Raw genomic sequence first — 15,192 nt, 5'->3', positions numbered from 1 at the left:
ATAAGGCCTGTGGCTTTTTCTAAGTGTCCCAATTTTTTCCTCATGTTCTTGACTCTTATGGATACTCAGATCGCCGCTACGCTATTTGCACCATCCCATAGGTGTCCAGCCAAGTCCCTTTTCTTTCCAGGGGAAACCCAGGCCCTTTGCTGTGCTAACTTGATGGCAGCCCCTTTACAGCAATTTGGATATGTAGAGGTAATTTAAAAACTGGATAAGGGCAATGTGAATTTAATGGTCCCTAATGTGGCATTAATTACAGTCCGTCAGTGTCCCAACGCACCTCTTCCTCGTGAAGTATTAGACCACATCTGTTGGCTCGACACCTTCACAAAAAGGTTGAGAGGCATCAGCGCCAATGGCATAAGAAGGGGCATATTACAATATGGGACAGGTTAAATTATCCGTTACTGGGATAATTTTAGTACAGGCAAAATTTCCGGTGCCAGAACAAACTTTTTGGGTATACGTTTGATTATTTACTAGTGAGGCTACTGATTGGTCAAGATCTAGAAAAATATTACTTTCCCGTCCCCACCCTAAGTTTGTTAAGAAGGAGAGGCTGAGGAATATTAAAAGTTTTATCTTCAGGTAGTTTTGGCTAGCTTCTGCAAGCTATTCTTCAAGATTTCGTAGTCTTAATTCACTTAGCTGTCTGGCAATGAGGCAGCAAGGGAGAGGTTACTAGCACAATCACCTTGCTTGGTGGGAGGCTTTATTATGTCCTCAGGTGGAGAGGTTGTGCCTTCAAAGGCACGGTGGGTCTGTCAGCAGACAAAGGAGAGGTTACCGGCTTTTCACCTTGTCCTTCACTCCTGCTGTCCAGAAGGAGCAACAATGCCAGAAGGAAAGATAGACTGATCATCAGTCGGAGAGCCATTACAGTGAGAAACATGGGCAGGTAGTCGATTCTCGGCACTTCACAGCAGTGTTGATAATTAACAGGACTTGATAAGGGTCTTTCAGCATGGGGCTAGGATGGTTCCTCGCTGATGGATCTCTGTGAAGATCCAGTCTCCTGGTTTCAGTGGGTGGCAGGGCTGCTGTATATAAAAAGACCTAACACATTTCGTTAGTGTCTGACAATAATTAAGCATTGTGTTACTCATTAAATGACTGTCCGTCTGAGCCAGGGCCAGTGGGGCGCAGCCAGTAGTCGCATTGGGCACCCTGTTAGAATTTTATGAGGGCTGAGTCCAGTCTTTCGATCGGGAGTGGCCCTCATATTCATTAATGCTAATGGGAGAGCATTTGGCCACTTTACATTTGTTTTAGCACAGAACTTGGTCAGTTTTATTTTTAAAAATCCCATTTTGACGTTTTACTGTCCCGGCAGACTGCAGGTGGTGGGGGCAGTGGAGGTTGTGTTGGATCTGTAAAGCTGCACATAACTTCTTATAATTTGTCCAATAACATTAGGTACACTCTTATTGTTGCTACTCACAGGTATGGCAAATCGTGGTACAAAGTTTTACAACAGTTTTGGCATCTTCCTTTTTACAGGGAAATACATTACTAAAACTAACACATACTTACAATTACAACATTTAAACATTTGAATCAAGCTGAACATTTACAAAAGATGCCCAGGAAGGGGGATGTGCTGCCTGCCTAACCTTGACAGCTTTACCAACACTATGTTGCTGGCAGATTACACACTGTTGGCAGTACTGCTTAAAATATTCCTTTCTTTAGAAATACCCTTGCTGTTTGCAGGCAAAACTGAGGAATTACTCCCATATTTTTCTGTATTTATTTTATAGGCAGGTCAGGTTTCAGTGGCTTCTATCTTTATTATTTAGGTGATTTGCATTAACACAGACATTCTTGGCTTGCTTTTGGATTCAAAGGTATCAGCCCGTTAGAGACTTTGTCTCAAAAGGACACAATTAACTTCTGCTTTTAAACACACATTGATTTGAAAAGGAAAACACAGCCCAGTTTGGCTTTCCTTTGGCAAAGTGACTGTTGATTATACAGAGCCACCTTAAGACTTAGTGTGGGGCACTGACTACAGCTTTTATCTGCTATTTGTTACCAAAACAGATTTAAAATCTTTTCCGTTTTTCTGGCTTTGACTGCCCTGCTGCAGCCACAACTTTGGTCTTTATTTAAAAACATTTTAAATCTTGTAAAGCATTAAGTCACCTTAAGGATTAAATGCTAAATACCAAAATTAAATAACACTAGTTTCTTTTGTTCGGCAAAAGTATTTTTCTGTTTTACAATTTTAAAACAACACCAATTCATCTTAAACTTATAAAAGAAAGATTGTACACACCAGGAGTGTTTTTTAGCAAATTTGACTACCTTGTTCATAGTTAAATGATTTCACTTAAATAACCTTTTGCCTGGATTATTTACAGAAATTCCTCCAGAGAAATGTGCCCTTTCGCCAAAGGAATGGCTGCAAAGAAACCAAGAATTTTCTTTTCGTAACACCTTCTTTTAACGTTTGTACAAAATTTCACTGCTTAATTTCCTCCAGTAACTACAGAGCTAACCTCTCTCTTTCTTTCTTTTAACGTCCTCTACTGCATTTGCCTGCTTGTCTGGGCCTGATTCTTTTGTTGTTGCATTATTTCTTTCCATGGGCACAGGCATTGTTTCACTACCAATTTAGCCAGGAGGGTTGGCTTTTTGACTAAGCCCCCTTTTATTTATTTATACACACCTATTTACATACACACACATTTATTCCCCATATCTAGATGCATCTTATTTAACAATAACCTTAATCCTTTTATGTCCAGACTTAATACAACCTTTTCCTTATTTGAGGCGGTAACAACCCCTCAGCCCCGGTGCTTTGTAGGAAAGGAAAGTAGCAGGGCTAGGAACAACGGGAAAGGTAGGGAGCACAGCAGTATTAACAGCACAGTAAAATGAGGGAGTTACATTCACTGACAGTAGGAATAATGACTCCTTGCTGAATGCAGGAGGCAAGTACATTCCTCATTGGAATCTTCTGGTCTGGAAAGAAAGTCCCAGTGTGCAGCTTTCTATACACTCCAGTGTTCTGAAAGATGCGTGCATGATGCACCTCCCCTGACTGTGCTGCATTGATGTCAGTGAAACGGCCCTGGTGATTCACTAGCACCTGCAAGACCATGGAGAAGTAGCCCTTTCGGTTGATGTACTCTGTTGAAAGTTGGTTGGGGGGCCAAAATTTGGATGTGTTCCATCTAGCGCACTGCTGCAGTTAGGGAATCCCATTGCCTCAAAGCCATCAGTTATTTCCTGCGCATTACCGAGAGTTACAGTCCTTCATAGCAGGAGGTGATTAATGACCCTGCACACTTGCATCACCGCCACCCCCAAGGTGGACTTTCTCATTCAAAACTGATTTGCGACTGACCAGTTGCAGTCTGGAGTTGCCATCTTCTACACAACAATTGCCACTTGCTTTTCCACAGTGAGGGCAGCTCTCATTCTGGTGTCCTTGTGCCGCAGTGCTGGCGTGAGCTCCACACACTGTTCCAGGAGGGTGGATTTGTGCATCCAAAAGTTCTGCAGCCACTGCTCGTCATCCCATACATGCATCACGATGTAATCCCACCATTCAGAGCTTGTTTCCTGAGCCCAGTACCAATGCTCTACAGTGGCAGCAGCAATCTTGAATTATTTGTTTCCATGGCAGCCGATTCACACTCTCTGTTTTGCAGCTCATGAAATAACTGGTGGTGTTCATAATGCTCATCACCAGACTGGTCAATAGCTCAAGATCCATACTGTCAGGCAGAGATGGCAGGTGCACAGTTTATAAGGACTGCTGAAAAAGGGCATGAAATGAAGTAGGAAGCTCAAGGAATGATGGGATGGAAAGAACTGCATCATAAGACAGCGAGCACGTCCCCATGATGCACCACAATCCATTCCCAGAGGTCCAGTGGCAGAGGGTGACAAGTTGCACAGTGGGATGGCAAAGTTTCCGACAGCCAGGGGAGAAACAAGGAGGCTCTGCCAAGGAACCTTCAGCAGAGGATTGCCGAATACATGCAGGAAAGTTTCCTAGAGATCTCTGTGGAGGATTCCCAAGACATCCCTATGTACATTAACAAACTTTTCCACCATGGCCCCACTGCATATATGGACAGGCTCTATTGTTAATTTCTGCCCCTTATCCCTTCTCTACCATATAACAAAGTACATGACAGCTCAATCTCCTCTCGCTGTGTAGTATCAAAGCAAAATGAGCACTTATCAGAACTCCCCTCTCCTGCATCCTGCATGCCAGAGCCAGAGTGCAGGGACTGGCTAGACGCCTCCAGAGTGGAAAAGAGGTCCTGACTCACCACACCACTGGACAACCCTGCTGGGTGCTCCACATCGTCCTCCAGCTCCACTTCCTCATCCACCACTTTGTCATCGGGGTTGAGTCTGCTGGCTGGTGCCTCTAGTTCCCCTGAAGTATCCTCAGGCACTTGGAGGAGGAGGAGGAGGTGGGATCGCTGTCGAGGATGGCGTGCAGCTCCTTCTAGAAGCAGCATGTTTTCGGCGCCACACTAGAGCAACGGTTGGCCTCCCTGGCCTTCTGGTACGCCTGCCTCAGCTCCTTGATCTTAGTACAGCACTGCTGCCTGTCCCTCTTGTGCCCCTTCTCCTGCATGCCACCAGCAATCAACCGTCAGTATCAAAGTTCCGATGGCTAGAGCAAAGCTGCGACTGCACAGCCTCCTCTCCCCATAGACTCCGTAGATCCAACAGCTCTGGTGTGCTCCACGCAGGAGCGTGTCTACTGCGAAAAGCTGGCATGGTCAGCTGGGAAGATGCTGTATGAACTGTGCACGCCGAGCAAACAGGAAGAGAAATTTCAAATTTCCTGGGCCTTTAGATGTGGGAGGGGCACATACCGATGTATCTTCAGGGCAGTGGAGTTCAAACTGCTGACCAGAGTGGTCATGATGGGCATTGGGAGACACCTCCTGGAGGCCAATTAGGGCAACACAATCATGCACATTGTCTATACTGATGCTGCATCACTCTAACGGGGTCGCAAAAAGCTCTAGCACTTGTTGAGGTGGGTTTTTTTATGTTGGCGTAGCAAGGGAGTTACAGCAGCAGGAGGAGCATTTTAGTGTGTGTATCTCCACTGTTTTGCAGACAAAAGTCGACTTAAGTCGACAAAACTATATAGTGTAGACAAGGCCTAAAGCAGCACTATTACGTTAAAAATCACGTTTAAAAACAAACTTTCTTACCTGATAGTACATTAGATTAACACTTAAATTTCCATTGGTTTTGTCAGATATGAAAATTGGCTGTGTTGATTCTTCTAAATAAGTTAAATATCCCCAGATTTTGATGTTATCTCCCATAAATAATCTGCTAAAAGGAAACTCCAGTGGTTCTTGGACTGGTTGTTTTTTTTGTTCATTTGTTGTTGTTGTTTTTGAGGGGGTGAGGTTTTTAAAAACATTTCAGAGAGATTTGTGGGGATTACAAAAATGTAAATGCAAGTTGCAAATAAATTAAAGAAATAAGTAAAAAATTCAACATTTTGTGGCTGTGGAAGGCTCTGAGCTTATTCCACAGAGACTGCCATTTTCCTGTGAAACAGGCAGGAAGCTCTGTTAATTGAGATCTAGTCTTTTCCACTGATTTCAGTCAGAAAAGCAGTCAACTTTGAATGTTGTTTTCAGTTAAGTTTCAGCATCTATTTTAAAGTTTTGTGTGAAAGGAAGGAAAAATGTTTTGGTGTTTTACTTTGTAGATGAGGTTAAGATATGAATGAGAAGAAAATCTGCTGTACTTCTCACTTTCCCAAGATTTTTTGCTCATTAACTTCTGAAAGGATGTGTTACTGATGTTTAAGTATGCCAGTCCAATCTATCGCTAATCTTGCTAGCTTGTTTACAGTACTCCTCTCACTGGAAAAACTTCTTTTGTTAGTTTGTGTTACTTTAATAAAGCAGTAGGAATAAGATTGGCACATTTAGTTTAAACTCCAAATAGCACACACTGTTCCAAGTTAAGGATCATGAGTACTCTGTGGGAGGTGGATGGAAGAGATTCTCTTTTCATGTACAAATCCAGAACCCATCTGTCTACAAAGTACACATCACCAAGTCAGTTTAAAGTAAAATTACATTTACTGCCATCCCAAGAAATTTAAAAGCTTATTAAAATTTAATATTACTGCTTTTTCCATTGCAGTTAATGAGAGTGCTTTTCTGTTGTTAAAATAAAAAATTGTTACTCAAGACTGCATGATTCTGAAAATTTGCAATATCACTGGAGTCTTTTGTAGTAAAGAATGAAGAACTGTTATTGGGTCAGTGACTTCTGCACACATCATGATAAAATGAAAGTTACATTGGTAATACTTTTCAAAGTCACTAAAATGTACTTATTAAGATACTATCAAAAATAAACAGAATATCATAGAATTAGGCCAAATAGAATATGAAAGAGTATTCTTATAGACATGGATACGTTTTCAGAGTGAGAGAAATGCATGCAGAAGATAAAATTGTTTTTGCTATCATCTGGCATTACAGCTAACAGTATTATATTGTAATTAGGCTGACTAGTTATATTTATATTGGTCGCTGTTCATATATAATAAATATGACAGGCATATGGCTTGATCCGTCCTGCAAAGTGCTAACTACCCCAGTTCCCACTAAAGTCACGCGGAGCTGATGGTGGGATTGTACAGGATTATTTCTGTAGCCTTGGTCCCCTCCCTGTACTGCTTTCAAAGCAAAATAAGAACAGGTATTTTTTTTTTCAAAAGATAATTACAAGAATTTTTCTTCTGTTTACTTGCTTTATTCCAGATCCTGTTTTCAGCCTCTTTGCATACACTGACAAAAACACAGCTGTGCATAGCCGGATCATTTGGTCTTGTGATTGGACCCCAGACAGCAAATATTTCATTACCGGAAGTCGGGACAAAAAGGTAACTAATACAAAAGGAACTAACAAAAAGAACAGTATAAAGTAAGCATTGATTTGAAATAAATGTTTTTGGATTTAGCAACTGTATCATATGTACGAATAGCGACATGGAAGTCATTGGGGCTACTTGGATGCATAAAGCTAAGCACGTCCGTAAGCATGTGCAAGATTATAGCCAGTGATTTTGCTTCTTTTTTATTGTGTATAGCAACAAAAGGAGAACATGCTGCATGTTATTTTGTGTATGTGTTTTTTAATCAAGGATTCTGTAACTTGATTCATTTAGCTCTTACAAGTAGACTTCTATTTACCAGATATTGTTGCCAATATATTTAATAATACCACTCAAAACTCTTTTTTAAGAAAGATTTGAATTCCTATAAACAGAAGCTGTTGTTTATTTCAGGGGAAAAAAGGAGTTTTGGTCTATCTACCTCCACGGCACAATACAAAATTACTGCTATTCCTGACGTGTTCTTAGTTCCTAAGCACAGGTACATAAAAGATCAAAGGGAACAGTTGCTGCTTTTATTTCTAATAGGTCATTATCTGGGGTGACTGTGGCTCAGCTGGAGCCACTGAAAGCAATGGGCTAGGTGCAATCGAGCCTTGTTCTTCAATACTGGATGTTGGGGATTCTGTCACTGCAGTCAGCATCAGCCATGTGCTTGCTCCTGATGAAAGGTATTGTTACCTCGGCATTCTAGAATTCATTTTTGGTGGGTTTTTTCTTTTTACTTGAAAGTGATATTTGTTTTCCACTTTAGTCAGTGCAAGCCTTTTCTAGGTCTGTTACTTGCTCTCTTCTTGGTTTTTTTAACATTACCTTTTTGTTTTCATTTGCATGTTCTTTTGATGATGATAAAATATTGATTTGAAGAGCAGGTTTCAACAGAAAATGTGTGTGACTTGGGCAGTGGTTGTCTTTTTTTGAAGATTGTTGATTCATCCTTTTTAGAAATAACATAGTTTTGTTCCTTCTCAACAGCTACATCGTCGCAGTAGGGTTAGAGTGCGGGAAGATGAACCTGTACACATGGAAGCAGAGTGAGCAGAGACCAGCGTTGACTGATTGGACCAAATGTGTCGAGACTGACAACAGGTATCTTTTTTGGGTCAAGGGGCTCATGAGCAGTTCTCCAGACCGATCCTGTCGTCCAGGTCATGTGCAAGGAAAGAGCTTCCTTTTGAGATCTGGGCAGTATGGGAATTCGGAATTAAACTTATTCAGACACACCATGAAAACAGCAAAAAAAAAAAAAAAAAAAAAAAGTGTATCGAAAGCTCTGAAAGTTTTTTCAGAAAAAGACAATGTGCAACCGCTGTAACCCCAAGAAACCCTCCAGTAAACCCTGGGAAAAACCAGCATCAGCCTTCCTGATATTTCCAAAAGAGAGAGAAGCTTTTTAAAAAAAAAATTATTTCAGGCTGCCATTAGATATCAGAGAAAGACAAAAAAAGGCATAAACCCAGTTTTTAAGAAATCCTTTGATGTGACCTTTAAGGGTAAAATAGGATTGAAGCTTTTAAAAATGTTTTTAAAAAATCACTGTTAAAATGTGGCGAGGAGTAGGAAGTGAGAGAAGGCATGGTGATTCTACTGATCTATGACATCAACTATGGGACCCCAGCTCTGTATTCATTGGGTGTTGGTGCAGGGCTATAGCCGTGCCAGAAAGGCCCCATAGAATCTTAGAATATCAGGGTTGGAAGGGACCTCAGGAGGTCATCTAGCCCAACCCCCTGCTCAAAGCAGGACCAATCCCCAACTAAATCATCCCAACCAGGGCTTTGTCAAGCCTGACCTTAAAAACGACTAAGGAAGGAGATTCCACCAGCTCCCTAGGTAACGCATTCCAGTGTTTCACCACCCTCCTAGTGAAAAAGTTTTTCCTAATATCCAACCTAAACCTCCCTCACTGCAACTTGAGACCATTACTCCTCGTTCTGTCATCTGCTACCACTGAGAACAGTCTAGATCCATCCTCTTTGGAACCTCCTTTTAGGTAGTTGAAAGCAGCTATCAAATCCCCCCTCATTCTTGTCTTCATCAGACTAAACAATCCCAGTTCCCTCAGCCTCTCCTCAGAAGTCATGTGTTCCAGTCCCCTAATCATTTTTGTTGCTCTCTGCTGGGCGTTTTCCAATTTTTCCACATCCTTCTTGTAGTGTGGGGCCCAACACTGGACACAGTACTCCAGATGAGGCCTCACCAATGTCAAATAGAGGGAAATGATCACATCCCTCGATCTGCTGGCAATGCCCCTACTTATACATCCCAAAATGCCATTGGCCTTCTTGGCAACAGCGGCACACTGTTGACTCATATCCAGCTTCTCGACCACTGTAACCCCTAGGTCCTTTTCTGCAGAACTACTGCCTAGCCATTCGGTCCCTAGTCTGTAGCGGAGCATGGGATTCTTCCGTCCTAAGTGCAGGACTCTGCACTTGTCCTTGTTGAACCTCATCAGATTTCTTTTGGCCCAATCCTCTAATTTGTTTAGGTCCTTCTGTATCCTATCCCTACCCTCCAGCGTATCTGCCTCTCCTCCCAGTTTAGTGTCATCTGCAAACTTGCTGAGGGTGCAATCCACACCATCCTCCAGATCATTAAGGAACATATTGAACAAAACCGGCCCGAGGACCGACCCATCGGGCACTCCACTTGATACCGGCTGTCAAATAGACATGGAGCCATTGATCACTACCCGTTGAGCCCGACAATCTAGCCAATTTTCTACCCACCTTATAGTCCATTCATCCAGCCCATACTACTTTAACTTACTGGCAAGAATACTGTGGGAGATTGTGTCAAAAGCTTTGCTAAAGTCAAGGAACAACACGTCCACTGCTTTCCCTTCATCCACAGAGCCAGTTATCTCATCATAGAAGGCAATTAGATTAGTCAGGCATGACTTGCCCTTGGTGAATCCATGCTGACTGTTCCTGATCACTTTCCTCTCCTCTAAGTGCTTCAGAATTGATTGCTTGAAGACCTGCTCCATGATTTTTCCAGGGACTGAGGTGAGGCTGACTGGCCTGTAGTTTCCAGGATCCTCCTTCTTCCCTTTTTAAAAGATGGGTACTACATTAGCTTTTTTCCAGTCGTCAGGGACCTCCCCCAATCGCCATGAGTTTTCAAAGATAATGGCCAATGGCTCTGCAATCACATCCACCATCTCCTTTAGCACTCTCGGATGCAGCGCATCCGGCCCCATGGACTTATGCTCGTCCAGCTTTTCTAAATAGTCCCAAAGCACTTCTTTCTCCACGTTGGGCTGGTCGCCTCTTCCCCATGCTGTGCTGCCCAGTGCAGCAGTCTGGGAGCTGACCTTGTTCGTGAAGACAGAGGCAATAAAAGCATTGAGTACATTAGCTTTTTCCACATCCTCTGTCACTAGGTTGCCTCCCTCATTCAGTAAGGGGCCCACGCTTTTCTTGACTTTCTTCTTGTTGCTCACATACCTGAAGAAACCCTTCTTGCTACTCTTAACATCTCTTGCTAGCTGTAACTCCAAGTGTGATTTGGCCTTCCTGATTTCACTTCTGCATGCCCAAGTAATATTTTTATACTCTTTCCCTGGTCATTTGTCAAATCTTCCACTTCTTGTAAGCTTCTTTTTTGTGTTTAAGATCAGCAAGGATTTCACTGTTAAGCCAAGCTGGTCGCCTGCCATATTTACTATTCTTTCTACACATCAGGATGGTTTGTCCCTGTAACCTCAATAAGGATTCTTTAAAATACAGCCAGCTCTCCTGGACTTCTTTCCCCCTCATGTTATTCTCCCAGGGGATCCTGCCATCAGTTCCTTGAGGTTGTCAAAGTCTGCTTTTCTGAAGTCCAGGGTCTGTATTCTGCTGCTCTCCTTTCTTCCCTGTGTCAGGATCCTGAACTCGACCATCTCATGGTCACTGCCTCCCAGGTTCCCATCCACTTTTGCTTCCCCTACTAATTCTTCCCAGTTTGTGAGCAGCAGGTCAAGAAGAGCTCTGCCCCTAGTTTGTTCCTCCAGCACTTGCACCAGGAAATTGTCCCCTACACTTTCCAAAAACTTCCTGGATTGTCTGTGCACCGCTGTATTGCTCTCCCAGCAGATATCAGGGTGATTGAAGTCTCCCATAAGAACCAGGGCCTGCAATCTAGTAACTTCCGTTAGTTACTGGAAGAAAGCTTCATCCACCTCATCCCCCTGATCCGGTGGTCTATAGCAGACTCCCACCACGACATCACCCTTGTTGCTCGTGCTTCTAAACTTAATCCGGAGACACTCAGGTTTTTCTGCAGTTTCATACTGGAGTTCTGAGCAGTCATACTGCTCTCTTACATACAGTGCAACTCCCCCACCTTTTCTCTCCTGCCTGTCCTTCCTGAACAGTTTATATCCATCCATGACAGTACTCCAGTCGTGTGAGTATCCCACCAAGTCTCTGTTATTCCAATCACATAATAATTCCTTGACTGTGCCAGGACTTCCAGTTCTCCATGCTTGTTTCCCAGTCTTCTTGCATTTGTGTATAGGCACTTGAGATAACTTGCTGTTTGTCCTGCTTTTTTTAGTATGAGGCAGGAGCCCTCCCCTTTCATGCTCTCCTGCTCGTGCTTCCTCCCGGTATCTCACATCCCCACTTACCTCAGGGCTTTGGTCTCCTTCCCCCCGGTGAACCTAGTTTAAAGCCCTCCTCACTAGGTTAGCCAGCCTGCTTGCGAAGATGCTCTTGCCTCTGTTCGTTAGGTGGAGCCCGTCTCTGCCTAGCACTCCTCCTTCTTGGAACACCATCCCATGGTCAAAGAATCCACAGCCTTCTCTCCGACACCACCTGTGTAGCCATTCGTTGACTTCCACGATTCGACGGTCTCTACCGAGGCCTTTTCCTTCCATGGGGAGGATGGACGAGAACACCACTTGCGCCTCAAACTCCTTTATCCTTCTTCCCAGAGCCACGTAGTCCGCAGTGATCTGCTCAAGGTCATTCTTGGCAGTATCATTGGTGCCCACGTAGAGAAGCAGGAAGGGGTAGCGATCCAAGGGCTTGATGAGTCTCAGCAGTCTCTCCATCATATCGTGAGTCCTAGCTCCTGGCAAGCAGCAGACTTCTCGGTTTTGCCGGTCGGGGCGGCAGATAAATGACTCAGTCCCCCTGAGGAGAGAATCCCCAAGCACCACCGCCTGCCTCCTCCTCTTGGGAGCGGTGGTCGTGGAACCCCCAACCCTAGGACAGTGCATCCCATGCCTTCCAATCGGCAGAGTCTCCTTCTGTTCCCTTCCCTCAGATGTATCATCTAGTCCACTCTCCGCATTAGTACCTGTGGAGAGAACATGAAAATGGTTGCTTACATGTATCTGCGCTGCTGGTACATGGATGCTCCCCTTTGTTCTTCTGGAGGTCACATGCTGCCAAATTTCTTCACCATCCTCCTGTCCCCGCTGCGCAGCCTGCTCTGAATCTTCAGAACATGTGCCCGTAGAAGCATATCCTGACGTCTGTCCAGGAAATCTTCAGTTCTCCTATGCAACGCAGGGTCGATACTTGTTTCTCCAGACCTTGAACCTTCTCTTCCAATATGGAGACCAGCTTGCATTTTGTACAGACAAAGTCGTTTCTGTCCTGTGGAAAAAAGACAAACATGGCACATCCAGTGCAGGTCACAACAGCTGAACGTTCACCATCCATATTACCTTCCTTCTATGAGCTTCCTCAGGAGTTGTAGTAACTACTCAGAGAAGCCAGCAAGATGTAAGCCTCAGTGGGCTCTCCCCAGGCAAACTCCCTCTGTTAGTCTCTCTGCTGTTCGCCGCTCAGCTGGTTCGCAACTGACTGGCTTTTTATAACTGTCAGGCCCACTCAAGGCTCACCTGGAACAAAGCACTCCCAATTCACACTTTTCAAACAACCAATCAAGCACACGGTCAAACTGTCCCCACAACAGACACTCAAATACTCACCAACACAGCTTCCCTAATGCAGCCCTTAGCGTACCTCCTCTCAGACAGATCCCAGGCAAACTCCCTCTTTTAGCCTCTCTGCTGTTTGCTGCTCAGCTGGTTCACATATCCTCAGTCAGGATATGACTTTCTAATAGTTGTTCCCAAGTCATAGTCATACTTTAACACCAATTCTTCAGTTTGTTTCATTTGGCCTAAATAACTTTAGTTTAAATTCAACCTCCTAATCATCACTGTTGCTCAGAAAGCATTGTAGATAGAACAAGCAGTTTTATATAGTACCTTCCATACAGAAAGCAAACCTAAAAGGATTAGAACATAAGCTATACATGCTGGTACTGCAGTGACTTGGAGGGCACATATAAGAATCATTGTAACGCTGGTCAGGAACATTTCATTGAACCAAAACGTTTCACAGAGACATCCGTTTCCACAAAATGTTTGTTCAGAGAGATTCTGTAACTGGGTGGGTAGAGGATTGGCCTGGGATGTCGGAGACCCAGGTTAAAGCACCCTGCTCTGCCTGATTTGGAGTGATCTGGGATAAAAAACTGCTGTGAATCTGGCAAAGCAGGGACTTGAACCTAGATCTTCCACAGCCCAGACCAGGGGTAGGCAAGCTATGGCAGGCATGCCAAAGGCGGCACGCAAGCTGATTTTCAGTGGCACTCACACTGCCCGGGTCCTGGCCACCGGTCCAGGGGACACTGCATTTTAATTTAATTTTAAATGAAGCTTCTTAAAGATTTTAAAAACCTTGTTTACATACACCAACAGTTTAGTTATATATTATAGATGTATAGAAAGAGACCTTCTAAAAATGTTAAAATGTATTACTGGCATGCGAAACCTTAAATTAGAGTGAATAAATGAAAACTCGGCACACCACTTCTGAAAGGTTGCCGACCCCTGGCCCAAACTGATATCCTGACCACCTGGCTGGAGAGAGACACATCAGTTTTGTGTGAAAATGTTTCAAAAGGTTTGGTTTCCATTCCAATATGGAATGGAAAATTTTGATACCACAAAAGTGGCAGTGAAAACATCCTCCTGCCAGCTCTAAGTCATTATGCTCCTAAGCACTAGCTTATGCATTGCATCTTGTTTTAAGAAGTAAGAAGAAAATTACTCAATATACTGGGATTATACCCTACTCTTTATCTTGGCTGCCTGGATGTGATCATCAGTCAGAAACCTTAGATTGATATCTTCGGTAAATGACAGCAGTATTTTAGAGAATATTACAGTAAGGGAAGCTACAGTGTTTCTCTGATTTTGTAACTAAAAATTATAGATGAACTCCAACCAGAGCAGTGCACTAGAATCACCCTCCACCACCACCATACATTGAGGAAATTGGGATTCACATGTGGATCTGCAGCTGAACATTGTGACTTTGGCTCATGTATACTTAGTCAGTTTGAAAGACGCATCAAACACTGTTTCTAGCATTTAGTCAGCAGTGTCATTTCTGAGCAAGTGAGATGCTTAACCTGAAACTAATGTGGTGAAACTTGAAATTGATAGCAGTTTTAATTATTGACAAGTGAGAGGATAAAATGTCATTAGTGTTGTTAATAACCCTAGAAATTCTGGAGTGTTTAATACCTGCAGGTCGTGACAAGTCAATATTTCTCAGCTGGTAGCACTGAAAGGGAGTGCACTAATTAGATAAAATGATGATGTTTAGCTGAGAAGTCCAGCTGAGTTTGACATTTTGAAGTTGGTGTATGCATTCTTTTTTTCAATATCTTCTGTCTTTGTTGCAGCCAAAGTCACACTCTTGCTGTCAAACGGCTATGCTGGAGAAACCGGGTGGGCAGAGCTGGACATAACGACCAAGACAACAGTGAATGGTTGCAGCTTGCAAGTTGTGGAGCTGATCACTGTGTAAAGATACTAAATGTTAACAGGTGTGCTCTTTAGCTAAGGCAGCAGACCCAGCTGAGCCAAATGAATCTGTATTTCAGTTTGTTTAACCTTTTGATTTTTAAACTCCATTTTCTGTTGTGAAAACAGGAATGTCTGACAAGTGTATTGATCTAATTTATTAAAGTATCTTGAATAATAGCACCTTGTAGTGTCTTGAAGTGTTAAATAATTATCTTATCCAGCAGTATTAGGAAGTTTCAAATACATTGGGTGTTCCAGCTAGTAAATATTTTGGAGAATGTGTGAAATAGATGGGGGGGTTCCACTTTGTATAGAAATGGTGGCAAAGAGACAATGTTTCTCCACTCTGCATGGAGCTGGATAAGCAGAGAAAATGGTACCTCTATCATGCAGTTGAGAGGGAAGGAACTGTTTGTGTTTGGGCTTCAAAATGAAGTATCAAAATATTTCA

The 15,192-nt window shown here is 43.2% G+C and overlaps 1 protein-coding gene across 2 annotated transcripts in view; it reads left to right on the top strand.

Annotated features, from left to right (window-relative positions):
* ELP2 (elongator acetyltransferase complex subunit 2) overlaps positions 1–14,918 on the top strand; it is a 123,126-nt gene extending 108,208 nt beyond the window's left edge. For both annotated transcript variants that reach the window (XM_084619572.1, XM_084619571.1), the window contains 4 exons: positions 6,783–6,904; positions 7,445–7,587; positions 7,892–8,005; positions 14,618–14,918. In XM_084619572.1, the coding sequence (XP_084475698.1) occupies positions 6,783–6,904; positions 7,445–7,587; positions 7,892–8,005; positions 14,618–14,774 (536 nt within the window). In that variant the 3' untranslated portion in view covers positions 14,775–14,918. The remainder of the gene's footprint in view (positions 1–6,782; positions 6,905–7,444; positions 7,588–7,891; positions 8,006–14,617) is intronic.
* The last annotated feature ends 274 nt before the right edge of the window (positions 14,919–15,192 follow it).

This window comes from Lepidochelys olivacea, assembly GCF_965140295.1.
Source record: "Lepidochelys olivacea isolate rLepOli2 genome assembly, chromosome: 2".
NCBI lineage: Eukaryota > Metazoa > Chordata > Testudines > Cheloniidae > Lepidochelys > Lepidochelys olivacea.
This window is presented reverse-complemented; position numbering and strand designations above follow the sequence as displayed.